Source organism: Chanodichthys erythropterus, chromosome 4 (genome assembly GCF_024489055.1).
Source record: "Chanodichthys erythropterus isolate Z2021 chromosome 4, ASM2448905v1, whole genome shotgun sequence".
Lineage (NCBI taxonomy): Eukaryota > Metazoa > Chordata > Actinopteri > Cypriniformes > Xenocyprididae > Chanodichthys > Chanodichthys erythropterus.
The window spans coordinates 39,155,234-39,170,118 of record NC_090224.1 but is presented as its reverse complement, the minus strand read 5'-3'; the positions used below and the strand labels follow the sequence as shown (position 1 = coordinate 39,170,118).

The 14,885-nt window shown below is 40.6% G+C and overlaps 1 protein-coding gene across 8 annotated transcripts in view; it reads left to right on the top strand.

Moving 5' to 3' along the window:
* lama2 (laminin, alpha 2) overlaps positions 1–14,885 on the top strand; it is a 167,209-nt gene that overhangs the window by 27,623 nt on the left and 124,701 nt on the right. For all 8 annotated transcript variants that reach the window (XM_067384976.1, XM_067384975.1, XM_067384974.1 and 5 more), the window contains exons 2-3: positions 4,102–4,272; positions 5,907–6,019. In XM_067384976.1, coding sequence (XP_067241077.1) covers positions 4,102–4,272; positions 5,907–6,019 — 284 coding nt within the window. The remainder of the gene's footprint in view (positions 1–4,101; positions 4,273–5,906; positions 6,020–14,885) is intronic.

Below are 14,885 nucleotides of genomic sequence, written 5' to 3'. Positions count from 1 at the left end.
TTTCAACTGAGCGATTTCAAGCAACCAAACAATTTCAACTGAGCGATTGCAACAGAGCAATTTCAACCGAATGATTTCAACCAACCGAGCAATTTCAACAAAGCAATTTAAACGGAACGATTTCAAGTAACCAAGATACTTCAACTAACCAAGCGATTTCAACTGAGCAATTTCAAGCAACCGAAGTGATTTCAACCGAGCGATTTCAAGCAACCAAGAGATTTCAAACAACTGAGCAATTTCAACTAAGCGATTTCAACCAACCAAGCAATTTCAACAGAGCAATTTCAACTAAGCGATTTCAACCGAGCGATTTCAACAGAGCAATTTCAACAAAGCGATTTCAACCGAGCGATTTCAAGCAACCAAGAGATTTCAACCAACCGAGCAATTTCAACTAAGCAATTTCACCCGAGCGATTGCAACCAACCGAGCAATTTCAACTGAACGATTTCAACCGAGCGATTGCAACCAACCAAGCAATTTCAACAGATCAATTTCAAGAGAGCAATTTCAACAAAGCGATTTCAACCAAGCGATTTCAACCAAGCGATTTCAACCGAGCAATTTGGAATTTCAATTTCAACAATTTTTGGAAAATTTGGAAAAGCATTCTGCTATACTTCCTCTGCTATACTACCTCAGAACGTGTGATTTCAAGCAACCAAACAATTTCAACAGAGCAATTTCAACTAAGCGATTTCAACTGAGCGATTTCAAGCAACCAAACAATTTCAACCGAGCAATTTTAACTGAACAATTTCAACCGGGCAATTTCAACTAAGCGATTTTAACTGAGCGATTTCAAGTAACCAAGTGATTTCAAATAACAAAGCAATTTCAAATGAGTGATTCAACCAACCGAGCAATTTCAGCTGAGCGATCTCAACTGAGCAATTTCAAATAAGTGATTTCAACCTAGCAATTTCACTTAGGATATGATTTTATGCCTTATAATTACTTAGATGCAGACCTTGTGACAGTTTGACCCAGTATTCCCTATTTATACAATTCCTGACATGTTTTGACAATGTGGTGTAATGAAAATGACAACACTAGTTTTGCATTAAAATGCGTTTTCTAGATATCACCAACCATTGCTAAACAACACACAATTTTGGTTCCCGAGTTGACGAGAGTTTCACCCCATCTATCACATAAAGTCAATGGGAAATTTTCAGTTAGTTTAGCACTTGGAGCAGAACGTGTGAGGAACATGAGTACAAACACTAAAATAGATGATGAATTGGTTTGTTAAGCCCCAGTTTCAAAAACATCCAAGCTGGAAGTTGTTAATGCTTCCTGGGAAAATGTCCTTGTTATGCTTTACAAATGTGTCCCATATAATATCCGTTTGATTGTGGACATTCCAGAGGCAGCTGCTAAGCTCTGATGTGTTTGGATCAAGTGCGGTGTGAAAAGACTGTATCCCTGCAACTAAACAGCAGAACTAGCACTAGAATCCAGAGAATTTACTGTGTGTAAGTGATTGTGACAGAGAGGAGAACCTCACGTCTGTCCAGCTCACATGTCTCTGAGAACTCATATGGAACATCTGTCGGAGCAGCTGAGACTGATTTCATGAGATCAAGTGCTCTTTGATTCCGACTATACACACTCTCTCTTTTTTGGGTGCATAAATACACAACACACAATAAGAATCCCAGTTTAATATTGCTGGTGTACAGATTTACACCATGGACTCCTGTCCAATTCTGATCCTTATATTTCAGGGTTTTGAAATACTACTGCATACTGCACAATATACACTAAATACAAGTTACTTATTTTTAAAAACTATGGAAAATATGGAAAAGCATACTGCTATACTACTTCTATAGGGCTCCACTATTTTTGAAAAAAAAAAAAAAATCATAATTGTTGATTATTTCCTTTGATATCGTAATTGCGATGATTAAGGTTGATTAACTGAATCGACATGTTTAAAAGCAGTAATATTGCTGGACTTAATGTTTAAAAGCAACTCATATAAAATGCAATTATTGTCAAGCACGCAAAACATCCGCAAAGTGCACAGATTTAGATTTGTGTTGAATGAGAGCGTTACGTGAGCCCAAGTTTATTTGTATAGCGCATTTGCCGCATGCTTTGCAGTTTCAGATTCTTTTAAAATAAATGTATAATTTATGATAAAGGTTGTTTATAATGAATACCACTAAAAAATATTTTTGTTTTATACTTATATTTTTCTATTCCTGTTCTGTTCTGAAAACTGTTAAATTTAAAGGATTTGCTGTAGTGTATGGGGAACTAAAATACATATTATAGTGATTATAATGTTTGTAAACATTTTGTTTCATTTACTTGCATTTTGCTTTAATTCTGAATGAAATAATAAAATATGACTATTATACACTGATGCAATTATCTTTTCTCTCTCTCTCTCAACAAAGTAATTTCGACCCTGTGAAACTTATAGTCAGGTGCGGCTTGTTTTCTGGATGATAAGGTTATCAGTTCAGTAACCAACACTTTTTCACAGTTCATAATTGTGAATGTTTTTCTAATTTTCTGTGCATTTATTATAATAATAGTTGTAAGCTACTATTCTGAATTAAACTATCGTATACTATAAAATTCTTAAAACTCAAACTCTCTCTCGAAAGCATTTGAACATGAGCTGAAGTGACATCATACTCCATAGTGTCTATATCTGAATCCTGGGAAATCCCAGGGAATGTGGGAAGTGGATACTAAGAGAGTATTAATTACAGAAACGAGGAAAAGCAAAGCAGCCTTTACAAAGAGGATCAGCTCAGGTTTCATAATACAACTGTGGCTGTGTTCATTTGATGAAGGATGTGTGTGATGAAACAGAAGCTGGATTTGAAAACAAGGTGCATTAAATCAGCTTTAAAGTCTCTCACACTGAAATCATCATTTTGTTTCAAAACATCCACATGTTTGTTCTAATAAGACTTTCCCATAGATCATTTAGTTCATCAGCGCTAGCAGTATTGCCTGTCCAGGCCTGTCCAAATAGCATGTGGCCTTTGCACTTGTCAACTCTACTTATATGATGCATTTCCTGTATTTGGCTCAAGTGTTCAAGTGGGTGCGAAGTGTGTGTCGAACTTTTGATTACCTGATGAGACACACTAGTGTTGTAAAAATGCAAGTGTTTAATGTGTGGTGACAGATCTCTGTAGTTGAAGCGATCATCTCTTCCTCTTTACTACTAGTTACAGCAGCAAATAAACATGAATGAACATCAGAAGATACAGAACAACTTACTGAAATGAATCTTGTGCCATGTAATCGATCGATCAGTGTTTGAACTGCGGAAAGACAACAGCTTGTGAACAATATACGTCACATTTACCTCAGAAAAGACATTCAGTGATAGTCAACTAGAAAAATAACTCTAGAGAGCAGAAATTTGATAAATATATGCACTATATTACAGACTCGTTATATTTTTACTGAACCCGTTCTTCAATATTTAATGCATGTTTGAATAAATCTGTCATCAAACTGCCGCTGTTAAAATGTTCATATTTCAACAACAAATTGGTGCAGAAACATAATTATATAATTAAAAAAGTTTATATAAAACTGCCTTATGTGCAATTTAAATGTTTTATACAAGTTATAGTTTATCACAGTTTTTATTTGAATGTTGATAATTGAATAAATTTGATTAATTTATACATAATTAAACTTAATTTCATTTTCAGTAAAAAATTAATTTTGGTGCATATTTTTCTTCTTATTCATTTTTAACAAAAAATCATCAAGGAGGGAATGCACATTATGACACCCGTTAAATCAAGGCATTGCAGTGCAACATTAGACTCTAGAGCTGCTGCTGCTGGAAGCCATTCAATCGCTGACCCCAAATGCATGCTTTTCCACTAATGATCACATTTATTTGTGTATTCTGAGTGAACAATTTTCTATTATAATTTCATTTTATTATTTTTATTTCATGCAAAAATGTCCATTTCAAATCGAGGTGATGAATATGAATGTTTTTTATGTTGAGATGTGTGAGTGTTGTTTTTTTGCTGTTGCTGTTAAGCCACATCAGCTAACGGTGTGTGTGTGTATGTGTGTGTGTGTGTGTGTGTGTGTGTGCAGGTCTCTTCCCAGCTGTGCTAAACCTGGCCTCCATGGCAGAGATCAAGACAAACGCCACGTGTGGAGAAACAGGACCAGAAATGTACTGCAAACTAGTGGAGCACGTACCAGGACGGCCCGTGAAAAACCCTCAGTGTAGGACCTGCAACCTGAGGAGTGATTATGATTACGGTACAGACACACACACACACACACACTGCTCTCATGCTATGCATAATCCATTTGATATGCTCTAATCAAAGGCTGTTTCTGCACAGAAAACACTGGCACACTCGCTCATGTAACACACATGGACTCTATTCTTCACTTCACAGGCCTCTTTGAAAGAATAGGAAGTGTGTTTTTAATAACAATGTCTGATTCATGACAAAAATGTTCTTTGGAGTCTGAAAATTTCATTCACAGGCTAGAAAATCAGAATTGAGATGAGTGTGAATTGCAAACAAACCCAAAAGAAGTGACTGAATTTTCACTTTCGGGTCAGCTGCTTCTTTAACGGTCCATTGATATGTAAAATGCACGTATTTTTTCCTCTGATGTTGTGGTGTGATATGAGCTGTCTTCATCAGAGCAGTAGTTTCAGGTGCGGGTGTCGTGGTTTCTGATGTATACAAGCTGTTTGAAAGCTCTTAACGAAGTGTGCGTGGAGTCGGGCGGCTGCGGCGCTGTCGTTCACACACGCGTCAGGCGCTCTAATCTGAGCTCCAGTCACCCACACACTCCCAGACACTGAGTGATTAATATAACATGTAATTAGAGAAAATTAGAGAAAGAGAGAGAGAGAGAGATGTGACTTAACCAGCGGGGGAGTTCTTTTAAATGAAACCTAGATCTCGCTCATAAATTAGAAAAGAATATATGCAGTCAAATAAATGATTAAGTGGACAACTTTAATCATCTTTGCCTGATTAAGGATCTGGCTGTAAAGAAAGATTGGAGTTAGTCTCATATAGTTTGCTTTCACAGGCTCTGCGCTGAGATAAATGTGAGTATTTCAGCGCTTATAAAACTCATCCCTCATTAGAGCAGATAGCTTTATTTCAAAAGACGGTTTTATTCAACCCCAGTCGGCTGGCGAAGGTAAAAGCCAGCGGAGACACGTTATTAAGCGCCGTCGTGTCCTGTCGTGGTTTAATATGAGGCGTTTCGCTGCTCGTGTCATGAGGAATCAAATCTCTCTTGATCTCTTCAGATAAAAGAGCTTGATGTGCTATGAAAACACGCTACGCCAGTGCAAAAACACCATTTATTAGAATGAAATGAAATTCAAATTCAAATATATGAGTAATACATATACACAGACATCTTAAAGGTGGATTAGAAAGTCAAGCAGTCATTATGAACAGGACGGATCTGCTGTCGTCACGGCGTGTCTCTCTCTTCCGGTGTAGATTTCGATACCTCAGACGCTGTGATTTACTCGTGTTTATACACAATCTAGTTCATCTGAAGGCCCTGAACACATGCAGGAGTGTGATTGCATCAGTCAAATGCAGCGATTAACAGCGACAACTTCAGGAAAGTTTTGAACGTCCTTAAAACACATGCAAAATACATTGATGCAAATTTGGTTAAAACATAAATATAGCAAAATACAGTGAGGTTTATTATATGTAGAACAGGTAAAACCAGTTTTGCCAATGACAACTTAATTTCATATGTCATACGGTGTTAAAGTAGAGCTCACAGGAAGGCGGATTCAAATCAATCCACTTTTCCGACTGGTTTTGAATGTCCTACAAATTCAAGATGAAAAGATGAAGGAGGTGTGATCTATCTCTCATGACTGTTTCTCGTGTGTGTAGAGCGGCATCCCATCGAGTACGCCATCGACGGCACCAACAGATGGTGGCAGAGCCCGAGCATCATGAACGGGATGGAATACCATTACGTCACTGTGACTCTGGACCTGCAGCAGGTAAACCTCAACTACAGCCAATCACAATCAGTCTTTCTCTAGCTATTCCATACAGGTCATTTGGCATATTCAAATGCTACAGTAAAAAACAGCAGCTGTGGTTGCCAAGTACATGTTAATGAGAGAACGTTAATACTAATATATAGAAGGTGTCATTCACACAAACACTGAACACCATCATGCTTACACACATGACACTGAATTAACAACATTAGATGTAACATAAAACTCTAATGTTCATAACCGATTAGAAAATAACTAAGATAAAACATAGTTATTTCAACCAAAATACATCAAATGTGAAGTAGGGAATTCTGGGAATGTCAATTTATGGTTTTTCACTGTAAATTATACAATGACTTGTTATATTTCACTTCCAAAAACTGCAAATTTAACAGTATTTTACTGTATTTTAACACAGCAGTTCTACAGTCTTTTGCCGTTAAAATCACGATCATTGTTTTACAGTGCAGGATGGATTCTGATTGGCTGTCAATGTTTTGTATTGTTCATTGGCTGGGGAAAAAAAATTCTGAAAGGGATTCCAGTGAAAGTCTCATTATCGTTATAGTTGTGGTGTGGATTCACTATTCTCATGCATTTAAAAAAATGCTGGGTTGAAAACGGAGAAACCCAGTGATTGTGATTGGGTTAAATGTTTGCCCAACATGATGGGCAGTGTTATTTAACTCAACTGTTGTTTAAAAATGCCTATATGGCTGGCTTCAAATGTTGGAAACAATATGTTGGAACAACCCAATCACTGGGTCAAAACAACCCAATCGCTGGATCAAAACAACCCAACCACTGGGTCATAACAATCCAACCACTGGGTCAAAACAATCAAGTCACTGGGTCAAAACAACCCAACCACTGGGTCAAAAGAACCCAACCGTTGGGTCAAAACAACCCAATCGCTGGGTCAAAAGAACCCAACCTCTGGGTCAAAAGAACCCAACCGTTGGGTCAAAACAACCCAATCGCTGGGTCAAAACAAGCCAATCGCTGGGTCAAATCAACCCAATCGCTGGATCAAATCAACCCAATCGCTGGATCAAAACAACCCAATCGCTGGATCAAAACAACCCAACCACTGGGTCAAAACAACCCAATCACTGGGTCAAAAGAACCCAACCGTTGGGTCAAAACAACCCAATCACTGGGTCAAAAGAACCCAACCTCTGGGTCAAAACAACCCAACCAGTGGATCAAAACAATCCAGTCACTGGATCAAAACAACCCAATCGCTGGATCAAAACAACCCAACCACTGGGTCAAAACAACCCAACTAGTGGGTCAAAACAATCCAGTCACTGGATCAAAACAACCCAATCGCTGGATCAAAACAACCCAACCACTGGGTCAAAACAACCCAACCACTGGGTCAAAACAACCCAATCGCTGGGTCAAAACAACCCAACCACTGGGTCAAAACAATCAAGTCACTGGATCAAAACAACCCAATCGCTGGGTCAAAACATCCCAACCGCTGGGTCAAAATAGCCCAGTCGCTGGATCAAAACATTGGCTGGGGAAAAAAAATTCTGAAAGGGATTCCAGTGAAAGTGTCATTATCGTTATAGTTGTGGTGTGGATTCACTATTCTCATGCACTCAAAAAAATGCTGGGTTGAAAACGGAGAAACCCAGTGATTGTGATTGGGTTAAATGTTTGCCCAACATGATGGGCAGTGTTATTTAACTCAACTGTTGTTTAAAAATGCCTATATGGCTGGCTTAAAATGTTGGAAACAATATGTTGGAACAACCCAATCACTGGGTCAAAACAACCCAATCGCTGGATCAAAACAACCCAACCACTGGGTCATAACAATCCAACCACTGGGTCAAAACAATCAAGTCACTGGGTCAAAACAACCCAACCACTGGGTCAAAAGAACCCAACCGTTGGGTCAAAACAACCCAATCGCTGGGTCAAAAGAACCCAACCTCTGGGTCAAAAGAACCCAACCGTTGGGTCAAAACAACCCAATCGCTGGGTCAAAACAAGCCAATCGCTGGGTCAAATCAACCCAATCGCTGGATCAAATCAACCCAATCGCTGGATCAAATCAACCCAATCGCTGGATCAAAACAATCCAATCGCTGGGTCAAAAGAACCCAACCTTTGGGTCAAAACAACCCAATCGCTGGGTCAAAACAACCCAATCGCTGGGTCAAAACAACCCAACCACTGGGTCAAAACAACCCAACCTCTGGGTCAAAAAAACCCAACCAGTGGGTCAAAACAATCCAGTCGCTGGGTCAAAACAACCCAACCACTGGGTCAAAACAATCAAGTCACTGGATCAAAACAACCCAATCGCTGGGTCAAAACATCCCAACCGCTGGGTCAAAACAACCCAATCGCTGGGTCAAAACAACCCAACCACTGGGTCAAAACAACCCAACCTCTGGGTCAAAACAACCCAACCAGTGGGTCAAAACAATCCAGTCACTGGATCAAAACAACCCAACCGCTGGATCAAAACAACCCAATCGCTGGATCAGAACAACCCAACCACTGGGTCAAAACAACCCAATCACTGGGTCAAAAGAACCCAACTAGTGGGTCAAAACAATCCAGTCACTGGATCAAAACAACCCAATCGCTGGGTCAAAACAAGCCAATCGCTGGGTCAAATCAACCCAATCGCTGGATCAAAACAACCCAACCACTGGGTCAAAACAACCCAACTAGTGGGTCAAAACAATCCAGTCACTGGATCAAAACAACCCAATTGCTGGGTCAAAACAAGCCAATCGCTGGGTCAAATCAACCCAATCGCTGGATCAAATCAACCCAATCACTGGATCAAAACAACCCAATCGCTGGATCAAAACAACCCAACCACTGGGTCAAAACAACCCAATCACTGGGTCAAAAGAACCCAACCGTTGGGTCAAAACAACCCAATCGCTGGGTCAAAAGAACCCAACCTCTGGGTCAAAACAACCCAACCTCTGGGTCAAAACAACCCAACCAGTGGGTCAAAACAATCCAGTCACTGGATCAAAACAACCCAATCGCTGGGTCAAAACAACCCAACTAGTGGGTCAAAACAATCCAGTCACTGGATCAAAACAACCCAATCGCTGGATCAAAACAACCCAACCACTGGGTCAAAACAACCCAACCACTGGGTCAAAACAACCCAATCGCTGGGTCAAAACAACCCAACCACTGGGTCAAAACAATCAAGTCACTGGATCAAAACAACCCAATCGCTGGGTCAAAACATCCCAACCGCTGGGTCAAAACAACCCAATCGCTGGGTCAAAACAACCCAACCACTGGGTCAAAACAACCCAACCTCTGGGTCAAAACAACCCAACCAGTGGGTCAAAACAATCCAGTCACTGGATCAAAACAACCCAATCGCTGGATCAAAACAACCCAACCACTGGGTCAAAACAACCCAATCGCTGGGTCAAAACAACCCAACCACTGGGTCAAAACAATCAAGTCACTGGATCAAAACAACCCAATCGCTGGGTCAAAACATCCCAACCGCTGGGTCAAAACAGCCCAGTCGCTGGATCAAAACAACCCAACCACTGGGTCAAAACAACCCAACTAGTGGGTCAAAACAATCCAGTCACTGGATCAAAACAACCCAATCGCTGGATCAAAACAACCCAACCACTGGGTCAAAACAACCCAACCACTGGGTCAAAACAACCCAATCGCTGGGTCAAAACAACCCAATCGATGGATCAAAACAACCCAACCAGTGGGTCAAAACAATCCAGTCACTGGATCAAAACAACCCAATCGCTGGATCAAAACAACCCAACCACTGGGTCAAAACAACCCAACCAGTGGGTCAAAACAATCCAGTCACTGGATCAAAACAACCCAATCGCTGGATCAAAACAACCCAACCACTGGGTCAAAACAACCCAACTAGTGGGTCAAAACAATCCAGTCACTGGATCAAAACAACCCAAACGCTGGATCAAAACAACCCAACCACTGGGTCAAAACAACCCAATCGCTGGGTCAAAACAACCCAACCACTGGGTCAAAACAATCCAGTCACTGGATCAAAACAACCCAACCGCTGGGTCAAAACAACCCAACCACTGGGTCAAAACAATCCAGTCACTGGATCAAAACAACAGAACCGCTGGGTCAAAACAACCCAACCACTGGGTCAAAACAATCCAGTCACTGGATCAAAACAACCCAACTGCTAAGTCAAAACAACCCAATCGCTGGGTCAAAAGAACCCAACCTCTGGGTCAAAAGAACCCAACCGTTGGGTCAAAACAACCCAATCGCTGGGTCAAAACAAGCCAATCGCTGGGTCAAATCAACCCAATCGCTGGATCAAATCAACCCAATCGCTGGATCAAAACAACCCAATCGCTGGATCAAAACAACCCAACCACTGGGTCAAAACAACCCAATCACTGGGTCAAAAGAACCCAACCTCTGGGTCAAAACAACCCAACCACTGGGTCAAAACAACCCAATCGCTGGGTCAAAACAACCCAACCACTGGGTCAAAACAACCCAATCGCTGGATCAAAACAACCCAACCACTGGGTCAAAACAACCCAACCACTGGGTCAAAACAACCCAATCGCTGGATCAAAACAACCCAACCACTGGGTCAAAACAACCCAACCACTGGGTCAAAACAACCCAACCACTGGGTCAAAACAACCCAACCACTGGGTCAAAACAACCCAATCGCTGGGTCAAAACAACCCAACCACTGGGTCAAAACAATCAAGTCACTGGATCAAAACAACCCAATCGCTGGGTCAAAACATCCCAACCGCTGGGTCAAAATAGCCCAGTCGCTGGATCAAAACATTGGCTGGGGAAAAAAAATTCTGAAAGGGATTCCAGTGAAAGTGTCATTATCGTTATAGTTGTGGTGTGGATTCACTATTCTCATGCACTCAAAAAAATGCTGGGTTGAAAACGGAGAAACCCAGTGATTGTGATTGGGTTAAATGTTTGCCCAACATGATGGGCAGTGTTATTTAACTCAACTGTTGTTTAAAAATGCCTATATGGCTGGCTTAAAATGTTGGAAACAATATGTTGGAACAACCCAATCGCTGGATCAAAACAACCCAACCACTGCGTCATAACAATCCAACCACTGGGTCAAAACAATTAAGTCACTGGGTCAAAAGAACCCAACCACTGGGTCAAAAGAACCCAACCGTTGGGTCAAAACAACCCAATCGCTGGGTCAAAACAAGCCAATCGCTGGGTCAAATCAACCCAATCGCTGGATCAAATCAACCCAATCGCTGGATCAAATCAACCCAATCGCTGGATCAAAACAACCCAATCGCTGGATCAAAACAACCCAACCACTGGGTCAAAACAACCCAATCACTGGGTCAAAAGAACCAAATCGCTGGGTCAAATCAACCCAATCGCTGGATCAAAACAACCCAACCACTGGGTCAAAACAACCCAACTAGTGGGTCAAAACAATCCAGTCACTGGATCAAAACAACCCAATCGCTGGGTCAAAACAATCCAGTCACTGGATCAAAACAACCCAATCGCTGGGTCAAAACAAGCCAATCGCTGGGTCAAATCAACCCAATCGCTGGATCAAATCAACCCAATCGCTGGATCAAAACAACCCAATCGCTGGATCAAAAGAACCCAACCGTTGGGTCAAAACAACCCAATCGCTGGGTCAAAAGAACCCAACCTCTGGGTCAAAACAACCCAACCTCTGGGTCAAAACAACCCAACCAGTGGGTCAAAACAATCCAGTCACTGGATCAAAACAACCCAATCGCTGGATCAGAACAACCCAACCACTGGGTCAAAACAACCCAACCACTGGGTCAAAACAACCAAATCGCTGGATCAAAACAACCCAACTAGTGGGTCAAAACAATCCAGTCACTGGATCAAAACAACCCAATCGCTGGGTCAAAACAACCCAACCACTGGGTCAAAACAACCCAATCGCTGGGTCAAAACAACCCAACCACTGGGTCAAAACATCCCAACCGCTGGGTCAAAACAGCCCAGTCGCTGGATCAAAACAACCCAACCGTTGGGTCAAAACAACCCAACCACTGGGTCAAAACAACCCAACCAGTGGGTCAAAACAATCCAGTCACTGGATCAAAACAACCCAATCGCTGGATCAAAACAACCCAACCACTGGGTCAAAACAACCCAGCTAGTGGGTCAAAACAATCCAGTCACTGGATCAAAACAACCCAATCGCTGGATCAAAACAACCCAACCACTGGGTCAAAACAACCCGATCGCTGGGTCAAAACAACCCAACCACTGGGTCAAAACAATCAAGTCACTGGATCAAAACAACCCAATCGCTGGGTCAAAACAGCCCAGTCGCTGGATCAAAACAACCCAACCATTGGGTCAAAACAACCCAACCACTGGGTCAAAACAATCCAGTCACTGGATCAAAACAACCCAACCGCTGGGTCAAAACAACCCAACCACTGGGTCAAAACAATCCAGTCACTGGATCAAAACAACCCAACTGCTAAGTTAAAACAACTCAATCACTGGGTCAAAAAAAAAAAAAAAAAAAAACCCTGGGTTTGTCCAATTTCAACCTAACTTCGATTGTTTTTAACCCAGCATTTTTTAGAGTGTAGAAATAGAATAATTATTAAAACTTTAGAGTTATAGTTTTTGTCTTTGGTGAGAAACTTGAACAATTTAAAGATGAATTACTAAAATAAATTGTATTAATTGTATTTATTACAAAATTAAACTGTATTTATAAACAAATTTTTAAAGGGATTGTTGATAATTCTGTCATAATTTAATTTAATTTAATTCCCACCCTGTTCAACTATCCTCCTTCTGTTTTCTCTGTTTTCCATGCAATTACAATGAATGGGAACTGGAGCCGTCAATGTTCAAAACAGACACAAAACCATAACAAACTATAATAAAATGGTCTATACAAATGTACTATAGAGACGACAGTCCAGTTAGGAAAATTGTTCAATTATAATTTCTTCCTTTTATTTTTAATGCTTACGAGGAAAAAAATAGTGTTCTGCTGTCATGATGCACTGCAGTCTTGAAAAGCCTCTCTGTTCTTATTCTTCTCGCGCGCGTGTGTGTGCAGAAGCAGTGGCAGGTTAACTCTGGCAGAACAGTGAAATGCAGGAGTTGAATGACTTGCAGTAGTGTGTGGGCAGAATGCTCCCATCAGCCCTTATTAGATGATGATCTGAGGCCAGCGTGAGCTCTGCCGCCCAACCGCAGGAAATTACACAAACACCTACAGACACGCAATTAATGCAGTCAACAGATGACACCGGGAGCAGGGCGGTCAGAACGAGGAGCGACGTGCAAATTAATAGATGGGAGACAAAATGACATCAAAAAATAGAAGCGATGGGATGTACAGCGCACAGTGAAAACTGAAACGAGTTAACAGATGAGAAAATGGGATGTTTGAAGCATGATTCTGTGGGATTTATGATAGATAGGATCATAGATGCATCCTTTTTACTGTATTTTTCATCAAATAAATGCAGCCTTAGAGACTCTCAAAAACATAAATCAACTTTAAAAATTCAAGGAAGACTGTTTTGAACAGCATGATGGTGATAAATAATGACAGAATGTTAATTTAAGGGTGAACTATCCCTTTAATTCCTGAACTGAAGAATATGACAATGAGTGTAGCACGGTACTGTGACAGAGAGAGAGAGAGAGAAGACAAATGAGTGTGACAGGGTTTGAGTATTCATTAGAGAGGCTGTAGAGGACATTTAGAGTTAATAAATCAGACGAGAGGGTGTGTAATTACTGACGGCAATCACACGTACGGCATCGGGGCACGACTGCCATCTTACCATCACTCACTCGCTGACAACCTGTCGTCACGATGACAAACGTGCACTAACACATTACAGTCTCTCATTCAGCACTGAGCACTAGAGCAACACCCGCCTGAACTGAGGAAATTGATTCGATTGAATCAAGCGCTTATTTATAAACAGCAGGCTGATATACACACGCTTTATGTGGAATATGTTTTAGATGTTTTGCACACAGTACACATGCCTTTAGTCATCAGAAGAGTCTGATCGAACTGTGCAGATTTTCCACATTTTATAGCCTTGCACACATCTGCACATTTTATTTTTCACTGCAGTCTAATGATTGTGTATGAGCTTTAGTGTGTGTGTGTGTAATGTTCCGATCACTGCAGATGTTCACCTGACCTCAATGCTCTTTAGAAATGTGAATAATCATACTGAAGCCCTACACAAACACACGCACACATGCACGCAATCATTTCTTACCATTTTATGAGCACATTTTACAGAAAATCAAACTGTTCATTGAAAATTCTTGTGGGATGTGCGTGTCTGAACAGGAACAGTAAGAAAAAGGTCAGAGTTTTTTGAAGGGTCATCTGCAAATATTGCTTGATAATTGTGTGTTTGTTTTTTTTAGGCAAAATAATAATAATAAAAATTAAAATAATATAAAAATTGCAAATGTTGTTTACAGAAGTATTGGTCTGTGAATCATTAAAATATTTTCTGGATAAAATTCCCATAGTAAAGAGAACAAATGGTGAAAATAAAATCCCCAAGTTAAACAAATGCTGAAATGGAAAAAGAATAAAAAACAATAGCCAGATGTTTGGATGTCTCATTTGGTTCAATTATCAGGAAGTGGAAATCCAACCACCTACACCACTTTGAAAACATATTCTCCAAAAATTCTCTGCAGAAACTACAATGAGACGAGAGGAAACCACAGAAAAGCAGCGATCACTTTAAAGGGGTCATGAGCTGCGGCATTTTATAATGTTTCCTGGAGTGCACTTATAATGTTAGTTTGTTTTTTACATCCAAAATTGTCATAATTT